The sequence below is a fragment of the Nerophis lumbriciformis genome, linkage group LG10 (genome assembly GCF_033978685.3).
Source record: "Nerophis lumbriciformis linkage group LG10, RoL_Nlum_v2.1, whole genome shotgun sequence".
Lineage (NCBI taxonomy): Eukaryota > Metazoa > Chordata > Actinopteri > Syngnathiformes > Syngnathidae > Nerophis > Nerophis lumbriciformis.
In genome coordinates, this window is record NC_084557.2 from 32,006,318 (window position 1) to 32,033,453 (window position 27,136).

The 27,136-nt window shown below is 39.0% G+C and overlaps 1 protein-coding gene across 2 annotated transcripts in view; it reads left to right on the top strand.

Annotated features, from left to right (window-relative positions):
• Nucleotides 1-25,970, top strand: part of hipk3a (homeodomain interacting protein kinase 3a) — a 58,401-nt gene extending 32,431 nt beyond the window's left edge. Inside the window, exons 5-18 of one of the 2 annotated variants that reach the window (XM_061969809.2) lie at nucleotides 11,177-11,300; nucleotides 12,194-12,313; nucleotides 12,798-12,884; nucleotides 13,055-13,239; nucleotides 15,280-15,445; nucleotides 15,800-15,920; nucleotides 16,066-16,160; nucleotides 16,375-16,526; nucleotides 17,571-17,732; nucleotides 17,826-18,170; nucleotides 18,334-18,495; nucleotides 18,621-18,895; nucleotides 20,696-20,844; nucleotides 21,135-25,970. In XM_061969809.2, coding sequence (XP_061825793.2) covers nucleotides 11,177-11,300; nucleotides 12,194-12,313; nucleotides 12,798-12,884; nucleotides 13,055-13,239; nucleotides 15,280-15,445; nucleotides 15,800-15,920; nucleotides 16,066-16,160; nucleotides 16,375-16,526; nucleotides 17,571-17,732; nucleotides 17,826-18,170; nucleotides 18,334-18,495; nucleotides 18,621-18,895; nucleotides 20,696-20,844; nucleotides 21,135-21,692 — 2,701 coding nt within the window. In that variant the 3' untranslated portion in view covers nucleotides 21,693-25,970. The remainder of the gene's footprint in view (nucleotides 1-11,176; nucleotides 11,301-12,193; nucleotides 12,314-12,797; nucleotides 12,885-13,054; nucleotides 13,240-15,279; nucleotides 15,446-15,799; nucleotides 15,921-16,065; nucleotides 16,161-16,374; nucleotides 16,527-17,570; nucleotides 17,733-17,825; nucleotides 18,171-18,333; nucleotides 18,496-18,620; nucleotides 18,896-20,695; nucleotides 20,845-21,134) is intronic. The other variant, XM_061969810.2, reaches the window with a different exon arrangement.
• The last annotated feature ends 1,166 nt before the right edge of the window (nucleotides 25,971-27,136 follow it).

The following is a 27,136-nucleotide window of genomic DNA, read 5'->3' on the forward strand; positions in this document are numbered from 1 at the left end:
GAAGTTAGATGTACTTCGCCAAAACAGACGAGTGTTTAAAAATATATAGTCGCGGCAACTGGATTATAGGCGGAGGGTCCCTTCCTCCTCATCGCTTCATGTGTCGCCCTATCCCAGAACAGCGATTGGTGCCAGCGGACACAATTATTTAATCTTGCAATCTTTTAAATGTAAACATGCCGGCATATCACAAAGGATACAAACGACTTAGAATTTTTTTTGATTGCTCAATTTTTTTATTAGAGCACAAAAGAGCTTCTTGCGGTAGCTGCCGTATACAGTATGTGACAGCCTCCTCGGTCTCGGAGGTGCCAGTGTGCCGCGACGACCCGCTAATGTTGCCCACCTGACATGGCCAAGGAGTCCCAGTAACATGTTTTGACAGGACAATTTTGTGTCGTGGTCTCTATCTTTTTATTTTTGTTAAAATCAAATGTTGGCAAAGCCAGAACAACCACCTTTGTGTGTCGCCAAAGCATCCACAGCCTCTAGAAATGAACGTATGTCAGCCATCTAGTTGGTTTGAAGTAGCGCGCATTTCCACGCCAATGTCAATCTTGATATGTAAATCTCATCTTTGCCGTGAAAGGTTGTACGTGTGCATAAGCAAGCTTGCTACATGAGGCCCCAGGTGCATCTTAATGTGTATATGGGCGTGGGCTAACAGGTGGCGCACAATCTATTTGTGGCGGTTTAAATTGAGGACATTTCATAAATGTATGGGGAACACTGAAACAGTAGCAATACTGACAAACATTGATTTAATAAAGTAGTCAGTACTACTTAGGAGGTTCAGGAGTGTCGAGGTCTCACATGGTAAAATTGTCTTACCTCAAAATGGAAATTGCATTTTATTTTATTCTGTTGTTATTTTGTTTTTTTTGGTAAAAAGGACAATTTGTTTTGAATATGTCTATATAATGGCTTGTCTGAGAAATTAACCTTTTAAGAAAAGCACCAAAATACAGCCAAATACTCTGATAGTGTGAAACGATTTTATGTTTAGTTCTCTTAGTCATCGAGATGGATTATGAAATCACTGCTGAAAACCGAAAATGACAATTTTTCTCTCGTACACTTTTCGAAGTATGCCGTTGAGTGACTGTTGCATCTGCCTTTCCCTCAGTAGCAGCTACCTTTATGCTCACAAGTTTGATGCATTAAAGGTAATCGATTTTTACTCCTCACCATCATAGACAAATAATGTTAAAGACACAATCCTTAAAGGGGAACATTATCACAATTTCAGAATTGTTAAAACCATTAAAAATCAGTTCCCAGTGGCTTATTATATTTTTCGAAGTTTTTTTCAAAATTTTACCCATCACGCAATATCCCTAAAAAAAAGCTTCAAAGTGCCTGATTTTAACCACCCGTCCATTTTCCTGTGATGTCACATAGTGAAGCCAACACAAACAAACATGGCGGAAAGAACAGCAAGCTATAGCGACATTAGCTCGGATTCAGACTCGAATTCAACAGATTACGAATGTATTGAAACGGATGGTTGTAGTGTGGAGGCAGGTAGCGAAAACGAAATTGAAGAAGAAACTGAAGCTATTGAGCCATATCGGTTTGAACCGTATGCAAGCGAAACCGACGAAAACAACACGACAGCCAGCGACACGGGAGAAAGCGAGGACGAATTCGGCGATCACCTTCTAACCAACGATTGGTATGTGTTTGTTTGGCATTAAAGGAAACTAACAACTATGAACTAGGTTTACAGCATATGAAGTACATTTGGCAACAACATGCACTTTGAGAGTGCAGACAGCCCAATTTTCATCAATTAATATATTCTGTAGACATACCCTCATGTCAGCAGGCCAGGGAAGCTAGGGTCGATATTCTTCTCTTGATCATCTTCGGGACTGTGTGAGCCAAGACATCCAGGGGGTTTAGCTCGCTCTTCTGCGGGAACAAACTGCCGCCATTGCTTGCCGTGCTACCGAGGTCCTTTGTTCCAGAATTGTTCACACACCCCGGCAGATTCAATGGGAGTCTGGCGGCAGATTTCTTTGACTTTATCGTTGGAAATGCATCTGCTTTGAGTGTCGCAGGATATCCACACATTCTTGCCATCTCTGTCGTAGCATAGCTTTCGTCTGTAAAGTGTGCGGAACAAACGTCCAATTTCTTGCCACTTTCGCATCTTTGGGCCACTGGTGCAACTTGAATCCGTCCCTGTTCGTGTTGTTACACCCTCCGACAACACACCGACGAGGCATGATGTCTCCAAGGTACGGAAAACAGTCGAAAAAACGGAAAATAACAGAGCTGATTTGACTCAGTGTTTGAGAAAATGGCGGATTGCTTCCCGATGCGACGTCACATTGTGACGTCATCGCTCCGAGAGCGAATATTAGAAAGGCGTTTAATTCACCAAAATTCACCCATTTAGAGTTCGGAAATAGGTTAAAAAAATATATGGTCTTTTTTCTGCAACATCAAGGTATATATTGACGCTTACATAGGTCTGGTGATAATGTTCCCCTTTAAAGATTTTATCATAAATTACGTTCTACTTGAAATATCACACCAATGGATCAGCGTTGTGTCCTTGCGTGAAAATATGTGTCAATAAGGAAAACACCTATACATTACATTTGTAGTCTTTCATCTTCACACTTGTTTTGTTCTCATGGCTGCTCTCTACTGTGACTAGTTAGTTCTGGAGCCAGGCAGGCAAGCATGTGTGCTGTAATTTGTATTTTGTGATCTTGCCATTATGGCAGGAAAAGCAGGAGCCATAGCCTTTTATGACTGCAGCATCGGGCAACAAGACACAGAGTCCTACGTGTTTCTGTATTGATGAATAAACATTTTTCAGGATGTCTGAGATAGGTCGGAACAGTCCATGTGGTTGTGTAGGAGTTGTCTCTTCCCTTTATTTTTTAGAAAACTGGGGCCTTATGTAACAGGAGTTGTGTGAATTGCTACTAAAAATAGAAGTATGTTCAAATCCAGAAAACAGCGTATGCAAGTAAAAATTCAGATGTATTAAAGGGTTTGCGCACTGAAATCCTAGCACATTTCTTTGTTACATCAACTTGCAAAAAACTTGAAATTGGCGGCAGGAGGTTACTTGGCTTGGCATGGCCAGACTACTCCCAGGCCATGCCACCTTATAAAGCCGTAAATCGTATTGAAACTAGCCATGTGATTGAGAACTACACGCTCTGTTCAATCACAAGTCAGTAGGAGGTGCTTCTTTCTTGGAGCGAACGACAACGGTTTAAAATATTGAAAATGCTATGTGAAGAAACAGTAGACAGGTGGAAATAAAAAAAGAAATGGTTGGCCATCAGGATAAAAAATGAAGAAAAAAAAGTTTCTTCATGACTTCCCTCCCCGCAGCCTAGCGCTCGGTGGCATGGCACCACCCCACCCCCCATTATGTAATTTGGTTTATGCAATCTTTTAAATGTAAACATGCCATCGCTATCAAATGATTCGAAATATTTAGATTTTTGTTTGATTACTTAATTTATTATAACAAAAGAACGTGAAACAGAGTCAGCCCCGGCCCTCCACCACCCCCCGGTCTCGAGTTCCATCATGCCACAACCGCTTGTGCTGCAGTCACAAGAACTCATTTTAACAGTAATAGGTTGCAAAAGGATCACCTACATACATTAAGAGGTGTTCTCACAAATGTTAGTATAAATATAAATAATTGATAAAGGGGAGGAGGAGTTGTTAATTGTTAATGTCTCTGATGTGTGCATCAATCTGCCTGAGAATTAAAAGTTGGCACATTATTTATGAGAACGGTTACCCAGCATCACCTCTTTGTTGCCAAAGTATCCACGTGTAGAAATGTACGTACGGCAGCTATGGAGTTGGCGTGAGGCACTGCACATTTCCACTTCCATGTCAAGGTCGGTCTTGATCCATCTCATCTTTGCCGTGAAAAAGGGCGTATGGCAGGCTTTTGTGCGTATGCAAGCTTGTTACATAAGGGCCTTGGTCTTTTTTTGTAATGGATTAGCCGGTGGCTTCAAATAGTGCTGGCACAAATATCCATTCATCATCTTTACTGCTTATGTTCAAGGCCACAGTGAAAGGAGGCTGTCCCAGGTGAGTTGGGGGGAGAGACACAGTTCGCCCTAGAGCAGGCCTGGGCAATTATTTTGACACGGGGGCCACATTTAGAGAAAAAAATGTGTTTCGGAGCCGGTATATCTATTTTTTAGGAACACTAATACAAAACCTCACACTAATGTCTGATTGAATGCTAAAAACGTTATGACAGACTGCCTTAAAAAACGTAATGGTATTTAACATTTTTCTATGAACGATAAAACACTGAATATTGACAAAATATGAACGTCACACCCCCTTTCGATCGACATATTTTACAATCACGTGAAACGCAACAAAAATGCAACAAACAGTGAAATATGAACGCGAAGAGTACAAAATAAACCCACCTATAATCGGATATATCTGATATTTGCGGAATTCCTCCCTGGGATCAATAAAGTACTTTCTATTATATTCTATTGTACTCTATTCTATATATCACTAAGCTTTAGAACTTTGTTGTGAAAATCTCCTTCCGCGTCTGTGGAAACGCTTCCCGCCCACTGCTTGGTGCCTCGTCTGAGCTGCTGTGACTTAGATGACCATAGTAACTAATAAGATTAGCAAAGTAACTAATTAGATTACCGTAGTAACTAATTAGATGACCATAGTAACTGGTATATCATCCATAAGCGCAGATTCCAACCATTGAAATACTTAGGGTTATTAGAAAACATGACTGCACATCATAATAGCAGCTACACTTTACATCTTAAAGATCTAAAAAAAAATATTTGGGAATGTCCGGCAGGCCAGATTGAAAAGCTCAACGGGCCGCATGTGGCCCCTGGGCCTTAATTTGCCCAGGTCTGCCCTAGAGCAAAGGTGGCCAAACTCTTTGGCTCAGGGGCCACATTGGCTTTTTAAATTTGACAGACGGGCCGGGCCGGGCCGGGCGAACACATGATGCATTTCAAAGCATATCTGTTGGAACAAATTGTAGACTTCCCAAACATGGGCTCTACATCTATTTTCAACAATATCATATCAGAATCTCAATTAAACACAAAAATGGCATTACATGGTTAACACTTACATTCTCTTTCAGTGTGAGCAGTGTTGTTGATCACCCTTTTTTGCCAATGCGTCTAAGTCTTGTATCAGTTTTGTTGTGGCAATTGTCAAAACAGATCTTTGCCTAATTTTGTCCTAATATTTGACGGGCCAGATTAAAAAAAACCACGGGCCGGATGTGGCCCCCGGGCCGTAGTTTGCCCATCCTGCCCTCGAGGGTTCACTGTCATTCACGATGCTAACATGCACTACTCTCAAAACTTCACCAATTTTTACATGCTGTTGCCTGTCATTGTGCAATGCTGAATTCAACCTATAAACCTTAAAGCTACAGTGTGCTCAAAAAACTTACCGGTAATATATATACTTTTGCAAGAAAAATGTATGTGAACCCTTTGGGATTACTTGGATTTCTGCATAAATAGGTGATAAAATCTCTCCTTGTGTTCAATAAAAATATGAAAACCTATGCCTTTTTGTGCAGTATTAGTTTAAGCAGACTGTGTTTGTCTATTGTGGCCTCGATGAAGAACAAAACACATTTTATACCAATTTATGCAAAAGAAATCCCAAAGGGTTCACATACTTTTTCTTTTTCACCCTGGACAAGTCACCACCTCATCACAGGGCCAACACAGATAGACAGACAACATTCACACTCACATTCACACACTAAGGTCAATTTTAGTGTTGCCAATCAACCTATCCCCAGGTGCATCTCTCTCACTCTCTCTCTCTCTCTATCCCTCTATCTCTATCTCTCTATATATATACATATACAGACAGACAACAATCACATGAACACATCATGTATATATATTTAAGATACAATGTATCTTAAATTAGAAAATGTTACAGAAACTTTAAGGTTGGAAGAACTAAAGACTATTTATCGGCCCTAGTGTGTGAGTGTGAATGTTGTCTATCTGTGTTGGCCTTGTGATGAGGTGGCGACTTGTCCAGGGTGTACCCCGTCTTCCGCCCGAATGCAGCTGGGATAGGCTGCAGCACCCCCCGCGACCCCGAAAGGGACAAGCGGTAGAACATGGATGGGATGGATGGAAGTAATAAACAACTCTTCTGTCTTCACATCCGCTTGTATCTATCACACTTTCATGATTGAGGAGCCCTCTAACTTCCTCAACTGCGTTATGAGAGTTAGAAAGTTAACACTACTATTACAGCATGTCACTAAGTGTGTTCAACACAATTATGAAACAATATAAATGTTAAATGTATTTTATGCATGTCCATATCTTGTTGGTTTTACACTGGAAAAAAGTTTAGATGAGTGAGCTGTGAAAGTTACTGTTTTGTATTTCAAAAAGATTCCCCTTTTTACCTTTAAACAACATTGTTGTGTAATGAACAAAACCATGTACAGTATGAACAAATAGTGTTTGCGTAAGAACAGTTTTTTTGCGTAATGCGACTTCTTCCGCCTGAAGAATCGATGGGAAATGGCTGTTACTCCCACTTTCTGGTCAAGAATGCCAAAAAAAAGCTCTACGTAAACTGTTTTCCATTTGCAGGCAGACAAACACAAGAACATGCTTTTTGTCGGTTATACAATTGTAAGAAATTGCGTCATTTATCAAAGTGTAATTCTGTTGTTATGGTCATGCGTCCAGCTGTTGCTTGGCAACAGTAATTTCCCCCTGTGGTTGTCACAGCAGTGGCTGCTATTTCTAGCACCATTACTCAGTGAGTGTGTCCAAGTCCAATAAACAATGGTTTTCATACAGCTCACTCTTACTACTGTTGCAGGGTTGCTACTCTACACTTGTTTGAAATGGACATTTGACGCATTCATTTGTACATGCATAGTAGTACTTTTTTACTATTTATACTGTAAACAGTGCCAGGTATTTTCTTCTACTTTCAACTCCGTTATGGTTTAAATAAGCATACAAAATCATGAAATGTCTTATTTTCCCCCAAAAAATTGGACTCATTGGACAAAAATAATTTTGTCTTAAATTCATGACTATACAGATACATACTTGTGGCCATGTTACGTAGTTTTTAGGATCCCTACATTGGCTGGAAAGTATGCGTGCGTGCATGTGTCTGTTTGCATATAGTTAGCTATGTAAATGTTGGCACAAGCGGTAGAAAGTGGATGGATGGATGGATGGATATAAATATTACTGTGGATAAAGATACACAAAAAAAAGTAGAGATGGAAATTTTGTGGTTGTTACAGTGCATTTGGAAAGTATTCACAGCGCCTTACTTTTTCCACATTTGATATTACAGCCTTATTCCAAATTTGTTTTCCTCAAAATTCTACACACAATACCTATAATGACAATGTGAAAAGTTGTTTTAGAATTTTTTTGTAGATTTGTTAAAATAATAAAAACTTAAATACAAAAAGGGGTTAGGGTTAATAAAAGACAAACAATAATGTATTCCATTTTGGCTTAAGGCCTGTAACATAACAAAATGTGGAAAAAGGAAATCGTTGTGAATACTTTCCAGATGCACCGTAATTGTATTCTTCAACCCTACCCTTTCAGAGCAACTAGACAATCTGTTGCATTGGTTTAATGTCACACTGTTCCATTGAGCAGAAATGCTGCACAGCAGTAAATTCCCCATATTAGATGCTTGCCAGTTGTGATTATAGTAATTCTTGCTTCAAACACGCACAAGCCTTTTTCTTATTACATTCCCTTTCCTCATCTTGGCCCAATTCTTTGATACCTCATGTACGTAAACAGAGAGTTGCAGCCAATGTTAAATGCCGCTGTTGTCATGAGGTCCAGCTGGAGGGCACCGCCACTCCTTTGTCCTTACAGCAGATAAAGCCACTCAGCTCAAATGTGCTCTATTACTGTCTACGTAGGAATAAACTGTCAGCCGATAGGCTGAGAGTAATTGTGCTGAATAGCTATGTCTTAAACTTATTCAACATTTATGGCTTTGTTGTCCAAACTAGGCTTGCCACTGCTATCAATAGGGTCTCTCACCTGTATCAAAAGAATGTGGTGTATTGGATCAATAGCTACATTAACTTCTTACTTTAAATGTTGATACATGGTGTAAGAGTGTTAAAATATCACTACCTCCATTTTTTTGGCCACATTGTCTAAAGCAGGGGTCATCAATGCGGTACCCACGGTTTACCAGGAACTTAAGAGTCGCCTGCGAGCCTGTTCTAAAATGGGACACTCACCAGTGAGTTGTCTAAAACGTTATTTTATTGTTGCTATTTCCCCGATTCACACTTTTATTAATGCATAGTTGAAAATGACAATATTGGAAATTTAAACGGAATATCTTTAAAATGAATGAAATTTGACACGGTCTAATTCAAAGATAAGTATTGTCTGCATGGCAAAACCTTGGCACTCGGAGTAGGCAGTCATGGAGACATGTTGCAGGTGGAGTAGCTTGTCGTTGGCTCCTCACCAGCAGTTCTAGAAGAAACATCACCTTGGGAACTAAGACCTTAACAGTCTGACTCACATTTTAAAGACAAAAGCGAGTAAAAGACACTTGTGAAAAGAGGGAACTACTTTTTGTTTGGTTCAAATCAAGGTCACTGCTCTCTCCAAAGCTCAGAGTTGCCAACTTTATTGAAACCACTGCAATAATTCCACAAGTCCCTTAAGTTGCTATTTAATATTCCGATAAAAGCATACTTCTCTAATAAACTAATAATCAATTAGCTGTATGAGTTATATCTAAAGACGCAAATGAAGTAAATATGTCATGCTTTTATGTTGCTTGAAGAATAGTTTATGCCCGAAAGTTACTGAAAAAAGCAGCACTCATCAATATGGCCAAAGTGCCTACTGCACATGCCATAATACCATTTAACTGAAACTAATATTACTTGTACATGCAACACAGTTCATGATACATTTATTTTAAAATTTTGGTGGCTTGTTATACAAACCCCATTTCCAAATGAGTTGGGAAATTGTGTTAGATGTAAATATAAACGGAATACAATGATTCGCAAATCCTTTTCAACCCATGTTCAATTGAATGCACTACAAAGACAAGATATTTGATGTTAAAACTCATAAACTTTATATTTTTTTGCAAATAATAATTAACTTAGAATTTCATGGCTGCAACACGGGCCAAAGTAGTTGGGAAAAGGCATGTTCACCACTGTGTTACATCACCTTTTCTTTTAACAACACTCAAGAAACGATTGGGAACTGAGGAAACTAATTGTTGAAGCTTTGAAAGTGGAATTCTTTCCCATTCTTGTTTTATGTAGAGCTTCAGTCGTTCAACAGTCCGGGGTCTCCGCTGTCGTATTTTACGCTTCATAATGCGCCACTCATTTTCGATGGGAGACAGGACTGGACTGCAGGCGGTCCAGGAAAGTACCCGCACCCATTTTTTTTACAAAGCCACGCTGTTGTAACACGTGCTGAATGTGGCTTTGCATTGTCTTGCTGAAATAAGCAGGGGCGTCCATGAAAAAGACGGCACTTTGATGGCAGCATATGTTGTTCCAAAACCTGTATGTACCTTTCAGCATTAACGGTGCCTTCACAGATGTGTAAGTTACCCATGCCTTAGGCACTAATGCACCCCCATACCATCACAGATGCTGGCTTTTGAACTTTGCGTCCATAACAGTCTGGATGGTTCGCTTCCCCTTTGGTCCGGATGACACGATGTCGAATATTTCCAAAAACAATTTGAAATGTGGACTCGTCAGACCACAGAACACTTTTCCACTTTGCATGAGTCCATCTTAGATGATCTCGGGCCCAGAGAAGCCGGCGGTGTTTCTGGATGTTGTTGATAAATGGCTTTCGCTTTGCATAGTAGAGCTTTAACTTGCACTTACAGATGTAGCGACAAACTGTATTTAGTGACAGTGGTTTTCTAAAGTGTTCCTGTGGTGATATCCTTTAGAGATTGATGTCGGTTATTGATACAGTGCCGTCTGAGGGATCGAAGGTCACGGTCATTCAATGTTGGTTTCCGGCCATGCCGCTTACGTGGAGTGACTTCTCCAAATTCTCTGAACCGTTTGATGATATTATGGACCGTAGATGTTGAAATCCCTAAATTTCTTGCAATTGCACTTTGAGAAACGTTGTTTTTAAACTGTTTGACTATTTGCTCACACAGTTGTGGACAAAGGAGTGTACCTCGCCCCATCCTTTCTTGTGAAAGACTGAGCATTTTTTGGGAAGCTTGTCTTTATACCCAATCATGGCACCCACCTGTTCCCAATTAGCCTGCACACCTGTGGGATGTTCCAAATAAGTGTTTGATGAGCATTCCTCAACTTTATCAGTATTTATTGCCACCTTTCCCAACTTCTTTGTCACGTGTTGCTGGCATCAAATTCTAAAGTTATGATTATTTGCAAAAAAAAAAAGTTTATGAGTTTGAGCATCAAATATGTTGTCTTTGTAGCATATTCAACTAAATATGGGTTGAAAATGATTTGCAAATCATTGTATTCCGTTTATATTTACATCTAACACAATTTCCCAACTCATGGAAACGGGGATTGTAGTAAAACAGGGGGGTTTTCTTCTAAATGTTGTAGAAGTGATCATTTAAAAAATATACAATTATAGCTATTGATTGAAATAGTGTTGCATGTTGATAATCTCTTTCATGCCTTGTTAAATAATTTGAGTTATTTTGAGAATTCATTATTGTGTTCGTCTGCCGGCACGAGGATAAATATCATTCATTGTTGATAATTAAATATCTTTAAAAGTAAAATAAGTGTGTATCAAATTGGTATCCCTTGGTATTACTCCGAAGTAGACCTTGGCTTCCGAAAGGCTAGTGACCCATGGTCTAAAGTCATTCAACTAGTTTAAATCAACTACCTGTACTTCGAAGAAATGGCAGGTTACTAATAAAGTACATTTGTTTTTTGTATTATTTATTGTTTTACTTAAGCATTAGATATGTTTTATTTTAAACATGGCAGTTATCTTGGATACCCGGCAACTAGTTTAAATGCTGACCATTTGTTGCTAAGCAAACATATTGGAGCAGTCCTGTAAGATGATCTCTTGTGAAATCTTATACTTGATATGCTTCTTAACAGCCTCTGTTTTTTCTTTTTCAGAGCTCCAGAGATTATTTTGGGCTTGCCATTTTGTGAGGCTATTGATATGTGGTCACTGGGATGTGTTATAGCTGAGCTCTTCCTCGGCTGGCCTCTGTATCCGGGTGCTCTGGAGTATGACCAGGTAATATTCTTCACTAACACACACTCACAGCTCATTCATCAACGTCACTATTGGTTGAGAAGAGGAAGTACAGACAGCACAGCAGTAACCCCATTTGAAAATTAAATAAATAACCCAAAAATACAAATTACATGCTGCAATTGGAGATGTAATTTAATAGCATACCAACACTAAAGTTTTCATTACGCCCTTAATTATTGTGTTAGTCTCCTCCTTGATGTCTGTTTCACTGTATGACAGAAATCCCACAAATCAAGCATGCAATTTGGAAATGATTCTTGGAAATCTGTGACAGTCCTTCCAGTTTTGTGTGGTCTTAATGTTACAACTGGGACTCTTACTTGAGCAGAATCACAGATGAACGCAGGATTACATGTTTTCCTCATGTTTTCACATTATTATGAATTGTTAAAGAAAGAAATACATGGACAATCTCCATTTGCGAGAAAATGTGACGTGCAATCAGTCTGTGCAACTGTTACAGTGGGCATGCCAGGACTCACTTTTGCTTGCACATTGCACCCAGTGCATGCTGCCTTAAGCCAAATCTCACTGCTGCTGCTTTACACAGCAAAATGTATTTATAAATGTAAGCTTGGTCATAGACTATAGAGATACACACAGTGATGAACCATTTGCACACTTTTATTGCTCTCGAGTACAATGCTGTTTTGGCTGGTCAGTGTTTGTGTTGTGAGAAAACCGAGAAAAGAAAAACAATTCTAAAGATTCGGGTCTAAATGTATCTGTGAAACTACAATTTATAATTGTGAATCTGTATTTTGACCCCATCACATTTAGTAGTGTTTTTTCCCTGTCCATCTTAAACAGTACACCACTGCATTTATTATTTTCTCTTTGCTGTAACCTGTTTTCTGTTTTGACTTGCTCAGATCAGATACATCTCGCAGACCCAGGGCCTTCCTGCAGAGCATCTGCTTAACAAGGGCACCAAGACCACTCGTTTTTTCTGCAAAGACTCAGACTCACCCTATGCCTCCTGGAGATTAAAAGTACTTGCACACAAATCAAAATACACAAGATTGCACCTTCATATTTCATAGTTGTTTTTTATAGTTGGTCCAAACTGAACTTGATCCTTTCACAGTATACATAACTGTAGTTAGTCTCTTTTAAAACAATGCGGTGGTTTAAAAAATAACTTGTTTCTCTTTTTTAATGCCCTTTTGCCTTATGGACCCTCAATCAATACACTGGTATTACAAAGGTGAAGGTGTAAATGTAGTGGTTTGTTACACTACACAGGTCCCACCTTTGGAGGTGATTTCACCTCTCATGGAAAAAAGACCATGTATCTGATGAGCTCGTTATAAATCCTTTTTTGAATTAATTTCAATACTTCAAATCAAAATGTAATGATTTACCAAAGTGATAGTGAATGTATACATTTCATCCAGCTCTAACATTCCTTATAATATGATTTGTTTGTTCTTTGAGACTCTTAATTTTATTTTTGATACTGGTGTTTTTCTCCAGACAACAGAAGAGCATGAGAAAGAGACGGGACTTAAATCCAAAGAAGCCAGGAAATATATCTTCAGCTGTCTGGATGACATTGCACACGTAAGTCCCAACAGGCTGATAACAATGCTCTGATATTCATGTAAGTTTTAGCCTCCTGATCTTATTTCAAAGGAACTGTCCCAAACTGAAATACCTTATTAGGTAACTGGTGACAGTGATTGTCATATGAACTGTTCTTTGTTTACCATTTCATTGTATCCTCCTGCCAGGTGAACTTAATGCTGAGTCCTGACAACAGTGACGTGCAAGCTGATAAGGCAGACAGGAGAGAATTTGTCTCTCTATTGAAGACCATGTTGCTGGTCGATGCAGAGGACAGAACTGTGCCTTGCAACATCCTCAGTCACCCTTTCCTCACTATGACTCATCTGTTGGATCACCCCCACAGTAACCAGTAAGGCTGACTGAAACTGACACAGACACAAAGTGTGATGCATTTCATTTTTGCTTATTTCCCTAATTTTCCACAGATTCTAGCGAGCTCAAATATAAGACAAAATGTCTCCTTCAGTACACTACATATTAGAGACAATAAAATTATAAACCGGTCTATCGTAACAATTCAAAAACCGCAAATGCGGCCACTATAGACCGGTGGGCACTTTCTTTCTTTCTTTAGTTTATTTCGAACATGAACACACTTACATCATAATACATCACACAATTTCATATCATTTCATTTTACATCATGCCCGAAAAGGAGTAGGAAGAAGCAAAGCTTATTTAATCCTACCCCTTTCCCACTTCAAAGCGTTTACAAATATATAGAATCATTTACTGACCTTTTTATATAATAACATCTATGAATTAGTATACAACAGTTTTGTAATATGTAATTAATTAATTAATTCAGTCATTATTAACATACTGAGATGAAGAATATCTTATTTTCAATAAGGTTGGAAGTATTTCTCATAGTTCTTCTTCTTTGTACTCTGTAAGCACTATTATTTTGAACAACCTCTTAAACTGGCACTATATCCAGGTTGGGAACCATTTTGAGCCTTGACGAACAAACACAATGAAGCAGGAAACGATTGGAAGCAGAGGATTAGTAAATAACGATGATTCACTTAGATTTGTTGCTGCTTGTTAATTTGTTGAAAGATTTAGAAAAAAATTAGGTGAAGTCCTGTTTGACACAGGATAAAAAATGACATATTTGTATACGTATCTGGATGTAAGTGTATGTATGGCACCGCCAGCCACGTATGCGAAAGTACAAAGCAGGTTCACCTAAAGCACAAGCGAGCATCATTGTTAATAGCTGTAATTTGTTAAATTATTAAACCAAAACTGGAAAGAATGCAATTCCATCCATTCATCCATTCTCTACAGCTTGTCCCTTTTGAGGTTGCGGGGGGTGCTGGAGCCTATCCCAGCTGCGCATGGTCACCACCTCATCGCAGGGCCAACACATAGACAACATTCACACTTGCACACTAGGGCCAATTTAGTGTTGCCAATCAACCTATCCCAGGTGCATGTCTTTGAGGTGGGAGGAAGCCGGAATACCCGGAGAGAACCCACGCAGTCACGGGGATAACACATAACAAAAAAACAAATTGTATTGTAGCAAGTTTATCCTAAAAATATCTTTGTCAAAAAAGCTGACAGTCCTCCATCAACATAATGCATCATTGCAGAAAAAGATATACCGTATTTTTCGGAGTATAAGTCGCTCCGAAGTATAAGTCGCACCGGCCGAAAATGCATAATAAAGAAGGAAAAAAACATAAGTCGCACTGGAGTATAAGTCGCATTTTTTTGGGAAATGTATTTGATAAAACCCAACTCCAAGAATAGACATTTGAAAGGCAATTTAAAATACATAAAGAATAGTGAACAACAGGCTGAATAAGTGTACGTTATATGACGCATAAATAACCAACTGAGAACGTGCCTGGTATGTTAACGTAACATATTATGGTAAGAGTCATTCAAATAACTATAACATATAGAACATGCTATACGTTTACCAAACAATCTGTCACTGCTAATCGCTAAATCCAATGAAATCTGATACGTCTAGTCTCTTACGTGAATGAGGTAAATAATATTATTTGATATTTTACGGTAATGTGTTAATAATTTCACACATAAGTCGCTCCTGAGTATAAGTCGCACCCCAAACTATGAAAAAAAACTGACTTATAGTCCGAAAAATACGGTACTAGTGGCCGCTATAGAGAGTAAAAATGGCAAAATAATTGGAACCAGGCCACATACCAGTGGCCACTATATACCACTTGTTTAATGTTACTTTTCTATGCGGAATAATACATTTGTGTGGTCGCTAACACAAGTTTGACTATTAAATTAGATGCCCAATGAAATGTCATTATTCAGCTGTAGCAGTAGCTTAACTGTGCACGTAAACTTAATTCAGAGCATCTACTTTATCTAATGTCTACTCTGCTCTATTCTATTCCAGTGTGCAGTCATCTTTTCGGATCATGGACATGTGTCACGGCCGCCCCAACAGCACAGTTTTTGATGCTTTGAACCAGAACACCATTCCTTTCTCAAGACCCCCTATAGGCCCAACTGCTTCCTCTGGCCTCCCTCTGGGCTACAACAACATACCAGTTCACACACAGGTGACATTTTGGAATTGTTCTGCTTTAAAAGTCATATTTTCTTTTGATGCTTTGTTTGCTATTTCATTCATATCAACACAAATCTTGTTTGCATTTTTGTAGTGTACTCTATACAATGACATAACTTTGGGTTAAACAATTAAACATTAAAATGCAGATAAAAATGGTAAATATTTCTAATTTGCAGATCAGTGTAGTTACCCTTTACACCACACCACAATAGTATCCACTTAAAAAAAAGTACTGAAAAGTGGTTTTAACTCCCTATTAAATAACACATTTGATGTCACCTCATCCTATTATGCTAACATCTACTGTTCTCCTACTGACTGCTTTTATACTATTTCAATGCAGTCTGTTACCCAGTCCGCTTCTTCAGTGTTGCATCCTGGGATGGCTTTAACAGCGAGAAGTGGACAGTTTGGATGCAGTGACTCTTTCCCGCCTATTCTTCTCTGCCCTTCCAACATCCAAGGTATGTTGCTGGATAGTTTGGAAATTGTGATTTGCTGGGCTTAGAAAGTTTTTGCAAAACTGTTCCAGTGTTACTCCAAAAAAGGTAAATGTGCCATAAACATTTTCTGATTAACCTTTGTTTTTGTTTTTTTGCTCTTCTGAAGGTAACCTTAACCAATCAGTCGGGTACTCAGTTCCCCTGATACCCCAGGCACCTCCTATACAGCCCCTTCCAGTGAGGCCTAGCATAATAACACAGGTAAGACACAAATTAAAACTTTGCTCTTACAAATAGTAGAAACATTCAAACTGCTCCTTTCTAAGTATAAATGTCATTGGAAACCTGGGGAAAATCATTGTTGTCCTTTTATTTAATTTTCTAACTTAACATAAGGCATGACTCTAGTGGATCTGGCATCTGGGTCAATTCCTGATCACATCCACATTTAGAATTTATTTCTCTTGTTCTATAGCCACCTTGGTCTAGCAGGGGTCAACAGCTCTTAGTCCAAGCTGCCTGGCCACAGATGACTGCAGTGGGTGTGACTCCCTCTCACCCGGTCCCGCCAGCCCAGTCCATTACCAATGACATCATAGCCGGCCCTCCAAGGATCAGCAGCTGGGGGTAAGTTCCTGAATTCCTTGCTTATCAGACAATTCCCTTTTGCATTCTTTTGGAAGTCCTTATCCTACATTTCCCATTTTCAGAATTAAATATATGTTAAAATCTACATATCAGGGGACCCCAAAGTATGACCCGCGTGCATGGCCTGCCAGCGTCCGCAATCTGTAAATAAAATAAAATTCTCAGATGAAAGTCTTGCGAACCAGGTTTTTTTGTCCTAACATACCTCATACGCACCTGGGACTTCACGTACAACGTTTACGTACCCACAAAAATCTGTCGTACGCACTTTTACACAGCAAAGATGAGATGTATCAAACCTGACTTTGACGTGGTGGATACTGTGGATACCTAGCTACACACAAGTGGTGGTGGGTAAAAGTTAATGGAAAAAAGTGCCAACTTTCACTCCTCAGACTGATTGATGTGCCCATCAGAGACATACTGTATGAAGAATTAACCTCCAACCCCCACACATTCGCGCTCGGCTACATTTGATTTTAACAACGATTCAAAGATCAAGGCAGAGACACACAATTCACTTTTTTGCCAATGCATTTAATGCTTCATATTCCTATCAATATTTGTGAGGACATGTATCAATTTATCTCGGCGATCATTTTGCCACAATGCCTTCCTGTGACTCCAGCGGATAGAAGCGATTGGCGGCACACACGACCGCGCAGGGACATGTGGAGGGCTGGGTCGACTTGGTCACGTACTGTATTGCTGCGACAGTCCTTGCCTGTATATTTATAAGACATTGAGTAATCAAACAAGAGTCAAATGATTTCTTATACCTTTTTATAGCGATGGCATTTTTAAATTAACAATAATTTTCACAAAAATAAGCTCGCTCAGGCCAGCAGGCTTACTGTATGAACACATTGTTTTAAGTTACACAAATTAGTAGCAGGAGAGATCAGTGTTCCAGCTTATATTTATTGTGTATTCATACATACCTGTTTATTACAAAGAAATAAAATAACACCTACAAATAAAGTATACCCTCCCCCCCAACACACTTTTTGAAATCTTATTCAGGAAAGTACGTCCTCACAACAGGCATTACAGACCATTGATTCAGCAGCCTGTCCTGACCAATCAGATGCCAGCTGTCTCTGCACATCAGACACTCAACATTGGCATTGCACATGTTGTGTGGCCCCAGCCAACTAATAAAAGAAACAGGCAGCATCACAACAGGTGAGATTTTTTGCTCATTTATGCAATACTTTGCTTCTGCTATTTCAGTCACACACAGCTTGTAATTATTTTTTTAATTATTTCCTTTAAAAGGAACCTATCCCACCCAATTAACATCCACGCATCACAGTGTCGATCTCCCAAAATGGCCAATGCTGTCGGTCTGGGAGTGTTAGGAAGTAGGCAACCTCAGAGGGAGGTTCCTCAAGTGGAAACCCAGAAGCAAGAATATCAAAACTCAGATGAGGAGGAGCATTTTTCTGAAGAGGATGTGAACTGCCTCAAAGAGGATGCATCAAACAAAGACTTACAGCGAGATGTAGCACTTCTCATGGATGACACATCAAGTCCGGCACCCAGCATAATAAGCATTCACAGCGAAACAACAGATGGTGAAGAAGGGGAGGATGACAAACCACAACTGTGCTGTCTGAGGAAGTGAGTACCTTTTTATATGTTGGAGTGAAAAAAATTAAATCCCTTTTCGCACCTGATGTTGGATAAAATGCATTTGCATATGATCTCTTGTACTCCTGTACTTGTATAGCCACATTGGAATTATGGCTTCCAAGAACAATAACCTGTTTTGTTCTCAACGTAGGTGTGGAGAGCAGTGTGTATGTGAGGTATGCAGAAACACCAGTGTGACAATGGAAAGAGTGTGTTCCCTTAGCAGTCCTGACAGCAGCCTCAGCACCAGTTCTTTTGCATCCAACTCTGTTCACTCCAGCCCGTCGGCCTCACCCTGCAAAACACACAACAGGTAACGTAGTTTTTGGCTGTTTGTTGTCCAAATAATTTAGGTGTCCGTTCACAGATGCGAAGTACAGTCACACACATATTTTACTGTACCAACTAAACAAATGTATTGTTATCTTCTGTGTCCAGTATGTCTGAAGATGATGGTCATGAGAGTGGCTGTGAAATAGTAGAGGGCTCCCCTACGTCCAATACGTCTGCATCTCCTCAGGGCAACAGTCCGTATTGTTTTCCCGACAGTGGCAATCACAATAGCCGCCCAACCTTTGCTGCTTTGGTAGCACCATTGCCATCCTCTGCAGTGCAGGGTAGAAGTCCTCGGGATGCTAGGACAATGGTGGTTCCACCAATGAGAATGCAGAATAACAACATACAAGGGATAGGGGAGCATTTACAGAGAACAGGTATGTATTTTCATTGTTCTACAGCCTACAACTGTTTGTCTTGTCTTTGTGGTATACTGTTTTATTTTGTCATCAAATAGTCTTCACGGTAGGGTCCATGGTTTTAAATGTTGTACATCCACTTGGGCTACAGTCATGGTGACATTTGCTTCTCATCAGTGTTCTATTCTAACAGCTCAGTACTAACATTACATAATTTTGCACCATTGAATCAATCTGGATTGTTGAACAACCTTCAGGGAAATGTTTTTGCCGATATATGTTTATTTAAATCTCCAGCAAAAGTTTGACCGAGAGGTCTGCAAAATTTCACGGATAAACAATGTCATAATGTTGTTTTTCCTAACTTGTCAACTTAGACCTACACTTGAAATGACTTTGGTGCTGTGGGCCAAATAGTGAGGATATAACCACAATCCAGTATTTTTAGAAATCAATGTTATCATTACAGGCAAAGACAGTCCTCTATTCTGTATGTATTCACCTTTACCAACATACCCAAAGGTTTCCCGAGTTCTGTCACCTATGCTTTGGGTGTCCATTCTGCAGATCAGAAGGAACCAATAGGGGCTCACCGCCCCCTAGTGGGCAATAGAAGCCTAAACAGGTGATCATAGACAAGCTGAGGCCTGACCTCACTTCTTATCTGTTTTTCTGAGATGCATCCAAAGTAGTAATATTTTATTTTGCTGACTATAATGACTTTCCCTCCATCAGAGTGGCATTCAACAAAACTGAGTTATCAGAGGAAGAGCCAGAAGTCTTATTCCTACATATCATAATTATACTTTCAAAAGCTTCTGTGCAGTAAATGTATAACACTGCATAATGTAAAATGCACTCTAATACATGTCATAATAATAGTGACAGCAAACATGTGATCAGCAATTACTTATGGTAATTCAAAAACTACTTAAAAAAACTGGAGATTGAATAAAACTCATTAGAGGGAAATATGGATGCATTTCTTAATAAATGTGTTTCTTTTTGTGTGAAGGTTTATAAGAAAAGGTGCGTAATCTGTTTTAAATTTCCACTTTCCTAGATACTCCTTTTTTAATTGAACTGCATAGGAAAAACAACAAAAATCTTTAAACGATGACACGATTGAGCTTAGTGGCCTATTGCATGTGCTTTGTCAATTACATTTGTTTTTGTGACATGCTCCTACATTCCTGGACTGAACAGTGAGCAAGTTGTAAAAAATGTTCAGGGTTTAAGTGAAATTCCATTGAATTGCTTTTACTATTTTAAGTGGTGGTCTTCAGGGTGGAGACAAATAGTGCACTATCTGTATTTAAAGTTAAATGGTGATTGTGTTCTCCAAATGTAAAACTCCAGGATATACAGTATTTGTGCATGCTTGTTTGATGTTTGTTTTCATTACTTTCAAATGTTCCTTGTCTTTAGCTTTACAAGTCAGGTGGACTAGATCGTTCTTGCAATTTAAAGTAAAATCAAGCTTTTCCAGCATGGGTGTCCAAATGTTTCCCACAATGGCAACTTACAGAACAAAATATTGACATTTAGGCTTTTTATTAAGGTGACAAAGCAAATTAGTGTAACATGTTATCATTCTTACATCTCAGTAATAATGTATTTACCTTATTTTTACAATATTCCAAGTGCAAATACAAATACAAACTGCAGTTAAAAATAACTTTTATCTACCATTTGTATTGTATGAATGTTCAAAAATAAACTAAAACCATAACCAAATGGTGCCCCGGGCGTACTTTGGACACCTATGCTTTACAGGAGTAAAATCTACGGGTTTGATGATTTTGTTTTCTCTACTAGCCTCAGAGTCCTGGTCCCGATCCAGAGGGCGCTGCACCATTGCAGGACAACAGCGCACTCCCTCTTCCTTCCCCCTCCTACAATCCACACCTCTATCATGGCAACAAAAAGTCACTGGGCAGCAGCAGCACCCCCTGGGATTTGGACAGGTACTGTTTTTCCCCTTTATTTTGGCTTTAAGTTGTTTGACTATCAAATATACACTCATTTATTCTTCAATTTAATAGATGGATTTGAGTTTCATATTCTACCACATAAAATTGTAGGAATAGGCATTTTTTAATTTGTTTACATTTGGATGAATTTCCAGCAACACAATAGACTTCACAAACATGGCACATATGCTGTGATGAAAACCCTTTTGCCACATAAAACTGAGATAATTTCCAAGTGGTCAGAATTTGAAGTTATTGTTTTCCTCCCCCTCTACCTCCATCAGGTGCAGCCGTACGTTTCAAACCACAACAACAAAGAGTGGAACGGCAACCATGGGCCACTGCGTCCGCACGCTTACATTCCCCCTACTGTCCACACACACAACTTCCCACACATGCCGCACAACAGCCCTACATGCACAATAGGTGCCCCCCACGCACATACCCAGGGCCTGCCCACTCGCACCTTGTTGTCCTACCCACCAGGCGGCCCCCTTACCACGGCCCCGCACCCTTTATTGACCTCTCATCCGCCTCTGCTGCAACACAGCTACAACCTCTCCCACGCCCAGGGGGGCACCATAGTCCACCAGGTGACCATGGGCATCAGCAGCTACTCTCAGCATCCTGGCTACCCTGCTCCGCATCCACACAGGCTCCTCTCTTCACCAACAGTCCACACACATCAACAGCCTGGCTATGCCCACCACCCCCACCACTTCAAGCCTCCCTTCCCTCTACTTCCACATCCTCACCCATACATGGCCCCACCAGCCACCTACACAGGCTTCCCTCTGAGTCCTACCAAGCTCAGTCACCACCCTCAGTTCTCTTATATTTGAGGAGCAGTGCGGGGCCACAGCAGTCCCCTTGGGTCAGAAAGGCCATTGGTAAACATAGTGGGGCTGCTACATGGGCAGGTAGAACATCCATCAGAGCACAAAAACACTTGTGATAATGAAACCAATAAGATAAAAGGGTGAAATACATTGTCTCTTTTTGTTGAGGACAACTGCTTTCACAGCCTCTATAATATGAAGGTTAATAGTCAGTGATTGAGTTTGTCAGAGCTCTGAAATACTTCCTGTAAAATCATGTCTGCTAGTAACTAAGTACTGCAATCAAAATGGTGATGAGAAAATTTCCTCTGCATGTTAACTTCTGTCACGTTATTTTTTTAGAGACAAAAACGTGTCATGCGGCTTCCTTTCCCTTGGTGTGTTGTTGCCCTGTAGCATGTGCAAACCACTCAGCTCTGTTAAAGCCATGCTGCTTTTGTGTTAACCAGGATGGAAGGCCCTTCTCTTTTTGTTGCTGCTGCCATCAGCCAGTGCCTTAACAACAGAGTCCAAGATGTCACTTGCAGCACTTACAATTCAGACTCTGAAAAATGATGGTCGTTTTGGATACATAAGAGGATTCTACTTTCAAATGTTGGATTATGGGAAAACTTTAGTTTGCTTGCTAAGTATGGCTATATGTAAGCTACAGGCTGCACATTTAGGGCTTTGACTGAATGCATTTTTTATGTATATAAAGAGTGATTTGATATTTTGATAATCAATTTGTACTCACTATAGTACTTAATTCATAACAGTATTGTCACTGTTTACTGTAACTGCAATACAATCTAGCCTCTGGGTTGCTGTGTTTTTGTTTTTTTCATTTTACTTAGATTTGCTGTTTTTAAAAGTTTGGGAGTTGCTTACACCTAAAAAAAAGAAGTGTATTTTATGTTATTTTAAAAGCTTCCTCGTGTATTGAAATAACCTAGTAACTTAGAACTGTAACTTTGTTGGGGTTTTAAGGTAATGGACGTCTCTGTGCTAGACAAACCTTATCTGTATTGAAGCCTATCAGTTTTGTTACATTCCGTCAGGGTGGATTTGCGTAGTCTTGCTATTCTATTCATGTTTTTAATTATTGTGCTGCGTCTGTACTTGTTCAGCTGGTCTTTTTCGGCAATCAGCACCAAAGACATTGTTCATCAATCATTTCTGAGGCACATTGATACTATTTTGTTCTTTTGCCTCCAGTAAACTGTTGCAGTTAGACATTGAAATATATTCTCAGATCTCTATTTTAGAAAATGGGGTTGAGGTTTTATTTTTCTGAGATATTTTTAGCAAATTGTATATGGAATGTTTAGACATGACGCTGCTATGTACTGATTATCTGCCACTTTGTAGCTGTGAATTTAGAGGATTAATCTCATGCAAGCCTGCAATTCTCTTGTATGTATTGTAGTTGTGGTGACAATAGAAATGGCTTTTATTTGATCATAGAGTATATTGAATGCTATCCTTACATGCTAGTGCCTCTTTATACTGGCTACATTGTTTTGAAGTCATTTGTAAACTGCTGTAATGGAAATTGAGCATTTTTATTTGTGTGTGTGTGTGTCTGTGTGTGCGCGCACGCATGCGTCTAGCATCAGTATTTCACCTTGAAACGTAGGCTGAGCTCACTCTTTAGATTTTGTAATCAGTGGGGTGTTCACTTATTTTTGGTATAATTTGCAATGTGACTTGGCTTTTTTCCATATCGGGCTGTATTTGCAACTGTTGTACTGTACAAAATGAGTGCCTTTCTCCAAACTGGCTGATGGAGGATGTCTATCATTATATAGGAGTGGCAAACGTGTGTATTAATTTCTCCTCAGAGGATCCACCCATAATTTTAACATCAACAGAATGTTTTAAAAAGGTTATTTTTTTAAGAAGAAACAATCGGTCAAAAGTACAAGTCAGGGAATGTTTATTGCGCTCACCAAGAACATCATGCAGTAATCAAAGACATATAGGACCTAAATTTAGCTTTACCGTCACACTTTGAATGTATTTGTGGGGACGGAATGACGATGGCTGAGAGAGTGTTCTGTCCGTGATAGTTCTCAAATGCAGTTTTTACCATACATCGTGTTTAAATCAGGGCTTTCTCCAAAATGCTTTAGCCGTCTGTTAAAATTGCCTAATTCTCATATATTTATTGTAATGGTTTTGCGATGTTGCTTATGTAATAGATATATTTTATATATGTCCAATTTGCTACCTTGTTATAACCTTAAAACAAATGAGCGGTTGCACTGTGCAGCCAACAATTTAGTGTGTGTTTGTTTGTATATTTGTGCCTGTGTTGTGGTCCAGTAAAAATGTTCTGTTCCTCCATTGCCTGCCCTTTTAAAAGTATCTCAGGTCATGTCCACATTAACACGGATATTTTGTACAATATGAAACCAAAACCTATAAGTCAATAACTCCTTGTGCAACCCTAGGATTGACTGTACACACTTACCGGTACTCTTAGCATCCCAAAGGGAATTGCTAATAAAAGTGTCATAAGTAATGTCAGTCATACAATTTTTTTTTCCAACTCTGGAAATCTTTTAACAACATCAGATGTATTTATTGATATAGTTTTAGATTTGTAGATTTATTTGAATTTTTTAAATTTTATTTCAAAGACTTGAAAGACAATTTATTCATGATTTTCCAATTGGCAAAAATGAGCAATTCCTTCAGTTTTCATGGAAAAAGCATATTATACCAGGATTATTAATTTGAGTCAATGCGGCTGAAGGAGTTCTTAAGAGAATGTTTTCCTACTTGGTTTATATCATGTTCCAACAACTTAACGTTTAAAAAAACAATGCAATTTTATTTAAAAAAAAAAAAAAATCAGACTTCTAACCTTGAACTACACCAGGGGTCTCAAACGTACAGGTTTTATCCGGCCCGCGAGATGAGTTTGCCAAGTATAAAAATGAGCCGGAATTTTTGAATGAAAGAAACGGCTATTCTAAATGTGTCCACTAGATGTCGCAATAGCAATTATTTGTATCTTTGTAGATCATGCTACATCTGTAAAAAAAAAATAAACCACGTTACTGCACCAGTCGAGGAAAATGAGCAAACTACATAAAACAAGTCTTGTAATTTGATTTTGATATTTTTTTTATCTTGATAATTTGACAATTAAAATCAATGAGTTGACTGATGAACATTATCACTTATTTATTCAGAAAGTATAAATAACGACAAAGGTAGAATACTATGAACCGCAACATGTAAGTGTATAAAAACCCCGACTTCATTATTTGTACATTTTCAGAATGTGCTTGTTCTATTTTTAAACAAAGAAAACAATCTGAAGTTGTCTTTATTTTTAAGTTATTGTGCCGTGATTTTACCAGTGCAGCCCACTTGGGAGTAGATTTTTCTCCGTGTGGCCCCCGATCTAAAATGAGTTTGACACCCCTGAACTAAACAATCACATCACAATTAGGAACACATGTAATGTCCGTTTCGGGCCCAAAGGGTGCACAAGGGTTAAAAAGAAATCCGTATTGGTGAGGACATGGCTTCAGTTGTGTTGGTCAGCTCAACACCTGTGATGAGATGCAAATAGGTTCCAGTTCCAGTGATGTCCCATAATAATCCTCCACCACTTTGGCTGGATTATGTAGCCCAGATAATCTGTGCAGCCTCGCATGGAATGTTGCATCGCTAAAGTCACAAAAGAGCTCACATAGTCTCACAGGCACGTGGAGCCTGGCAGCCTTAAATAACAAAGATTTGAACATTTCTGTCAAATTTAGTATCGTGATGCTTCGTAACCCCCTGTTGATTCGCTTGTAGGCACTTGTCTAAATTAACTCATCATAAATGTATGTGTGGACACTCATTTGGGTACAGACTACAGGTAAAAGGTCCTCTGACTCAAACTATGATTTGTTTTAATTATTTGGTTTTTGTGTAGTCAATTCTGTAGGCACAGTGGGTCAATTGAAACCATTGCTGTTCAAAATAAGTGTACATTTTGTGTGGTTTTTCTCATTGATTTTGTGTGTTTCTGAACGCTACACTAGTTTGACATGTAGCAAGTGCACTGTGCAATATACAACATAATGAGGACTGGGAAAATTATTGTTGTTTGGCTGTTTTGTGTGTCTTAGCAGTTTGCGACCCCTCTGTGAGTCATCTAGTGTGACCAGGCCTTACTATGTACTTTGTCACAAAAAGCGGGTTCCTTCTTGGTGACTTGATGGTGAATGTCAAATTATGAATTGATGGTGTACAATGTCGAGATTCACTTAAAAATAAAAATACCCTTTGCTTCAATTGCTTGAATGTGTGTGCGTTCTTTTATTGACTGTGTGTAGGTTGCAACATTTGAACAGATTCCACAGGTTGTAAAATACAATTGGAGTGTTGGTAAACTTGACTGGTTTTGCTTAATCAGAGCCCATTATTTCACTATATTGGTAAAGTGATGTTCGAGATCGAGTCGAGTCTTATGAATGTCCCTTTTGAGTTAAAGAGAACCGATTCCCAATCACGGAGTCGTTTGTTTTTGTGCCTTTTTTATGTCAAACTTGTGACACTTTTTCTGCTGTACCTGGAAGGAGCCTGGGAAAAAGTAGTTCAGCAGGTAGAGTAGTTTAAAATTCGCATTTTTATCAAGCACACATTTGTATTATAGATATTTAATTCTGTATCGTTAGAATGTTGAACAATTTTAGTTTGCATGGACCAGTGGTCCCCAACCACCGGGCCCGGTACCGGTCCGTGGATCAATTGGTACCGGGCCGCACAAGAATAAAGAATAAATAAAATAAAAAAACATTTTTTTATATTTTTATTTTTATTTTTATTATTAAATTAAATAGACATAAAAAACACAAGATACACTTACAATTAGTGCACCAACCCAAAAAAAATCTCCCTCCCCCATTCACACTCATTCACACAAAAGGGTGGTTTCTTTCTGTTATTAATATTCTGGTTCCTACATTATACATCAACACAGTCTGCAGGGATACAGTCCATAAGCACACATGATTGTATTTTTTTATGACAAAAAAAAAAAAAAAAAAAATACCATACCATAAAGACAACTAATTGAAATGAGGTGTGTCCAAACTTTTGGACTGTACTGTATATTGCTAATATTTAAATCAACCAAACTCTATTTATATTGCCCTTAATCAAAAGTGCCTGGAAAGGCTGCACAAACCACAACGATATCCCCTGATCACAACACACATCCGGGCAAGGAAAAACTCCAAAAGCCCAAAATAGGGAAAAAGAAGAAATCTTGGGAAGGGGCCGCAGATATGGGGACCACCCCCTCTTGGGTGACAAGTGGGTACAGTTATTGAAAAATATGAACAATATTAATGAAATCATTTTCATTGTAATTTTTATAACATACAATTTGTTTGAGCAGAATAAAATCAACATCAAATCCAAAACATATTTCCCCTTTGTTGTTAAACTGTTATGCC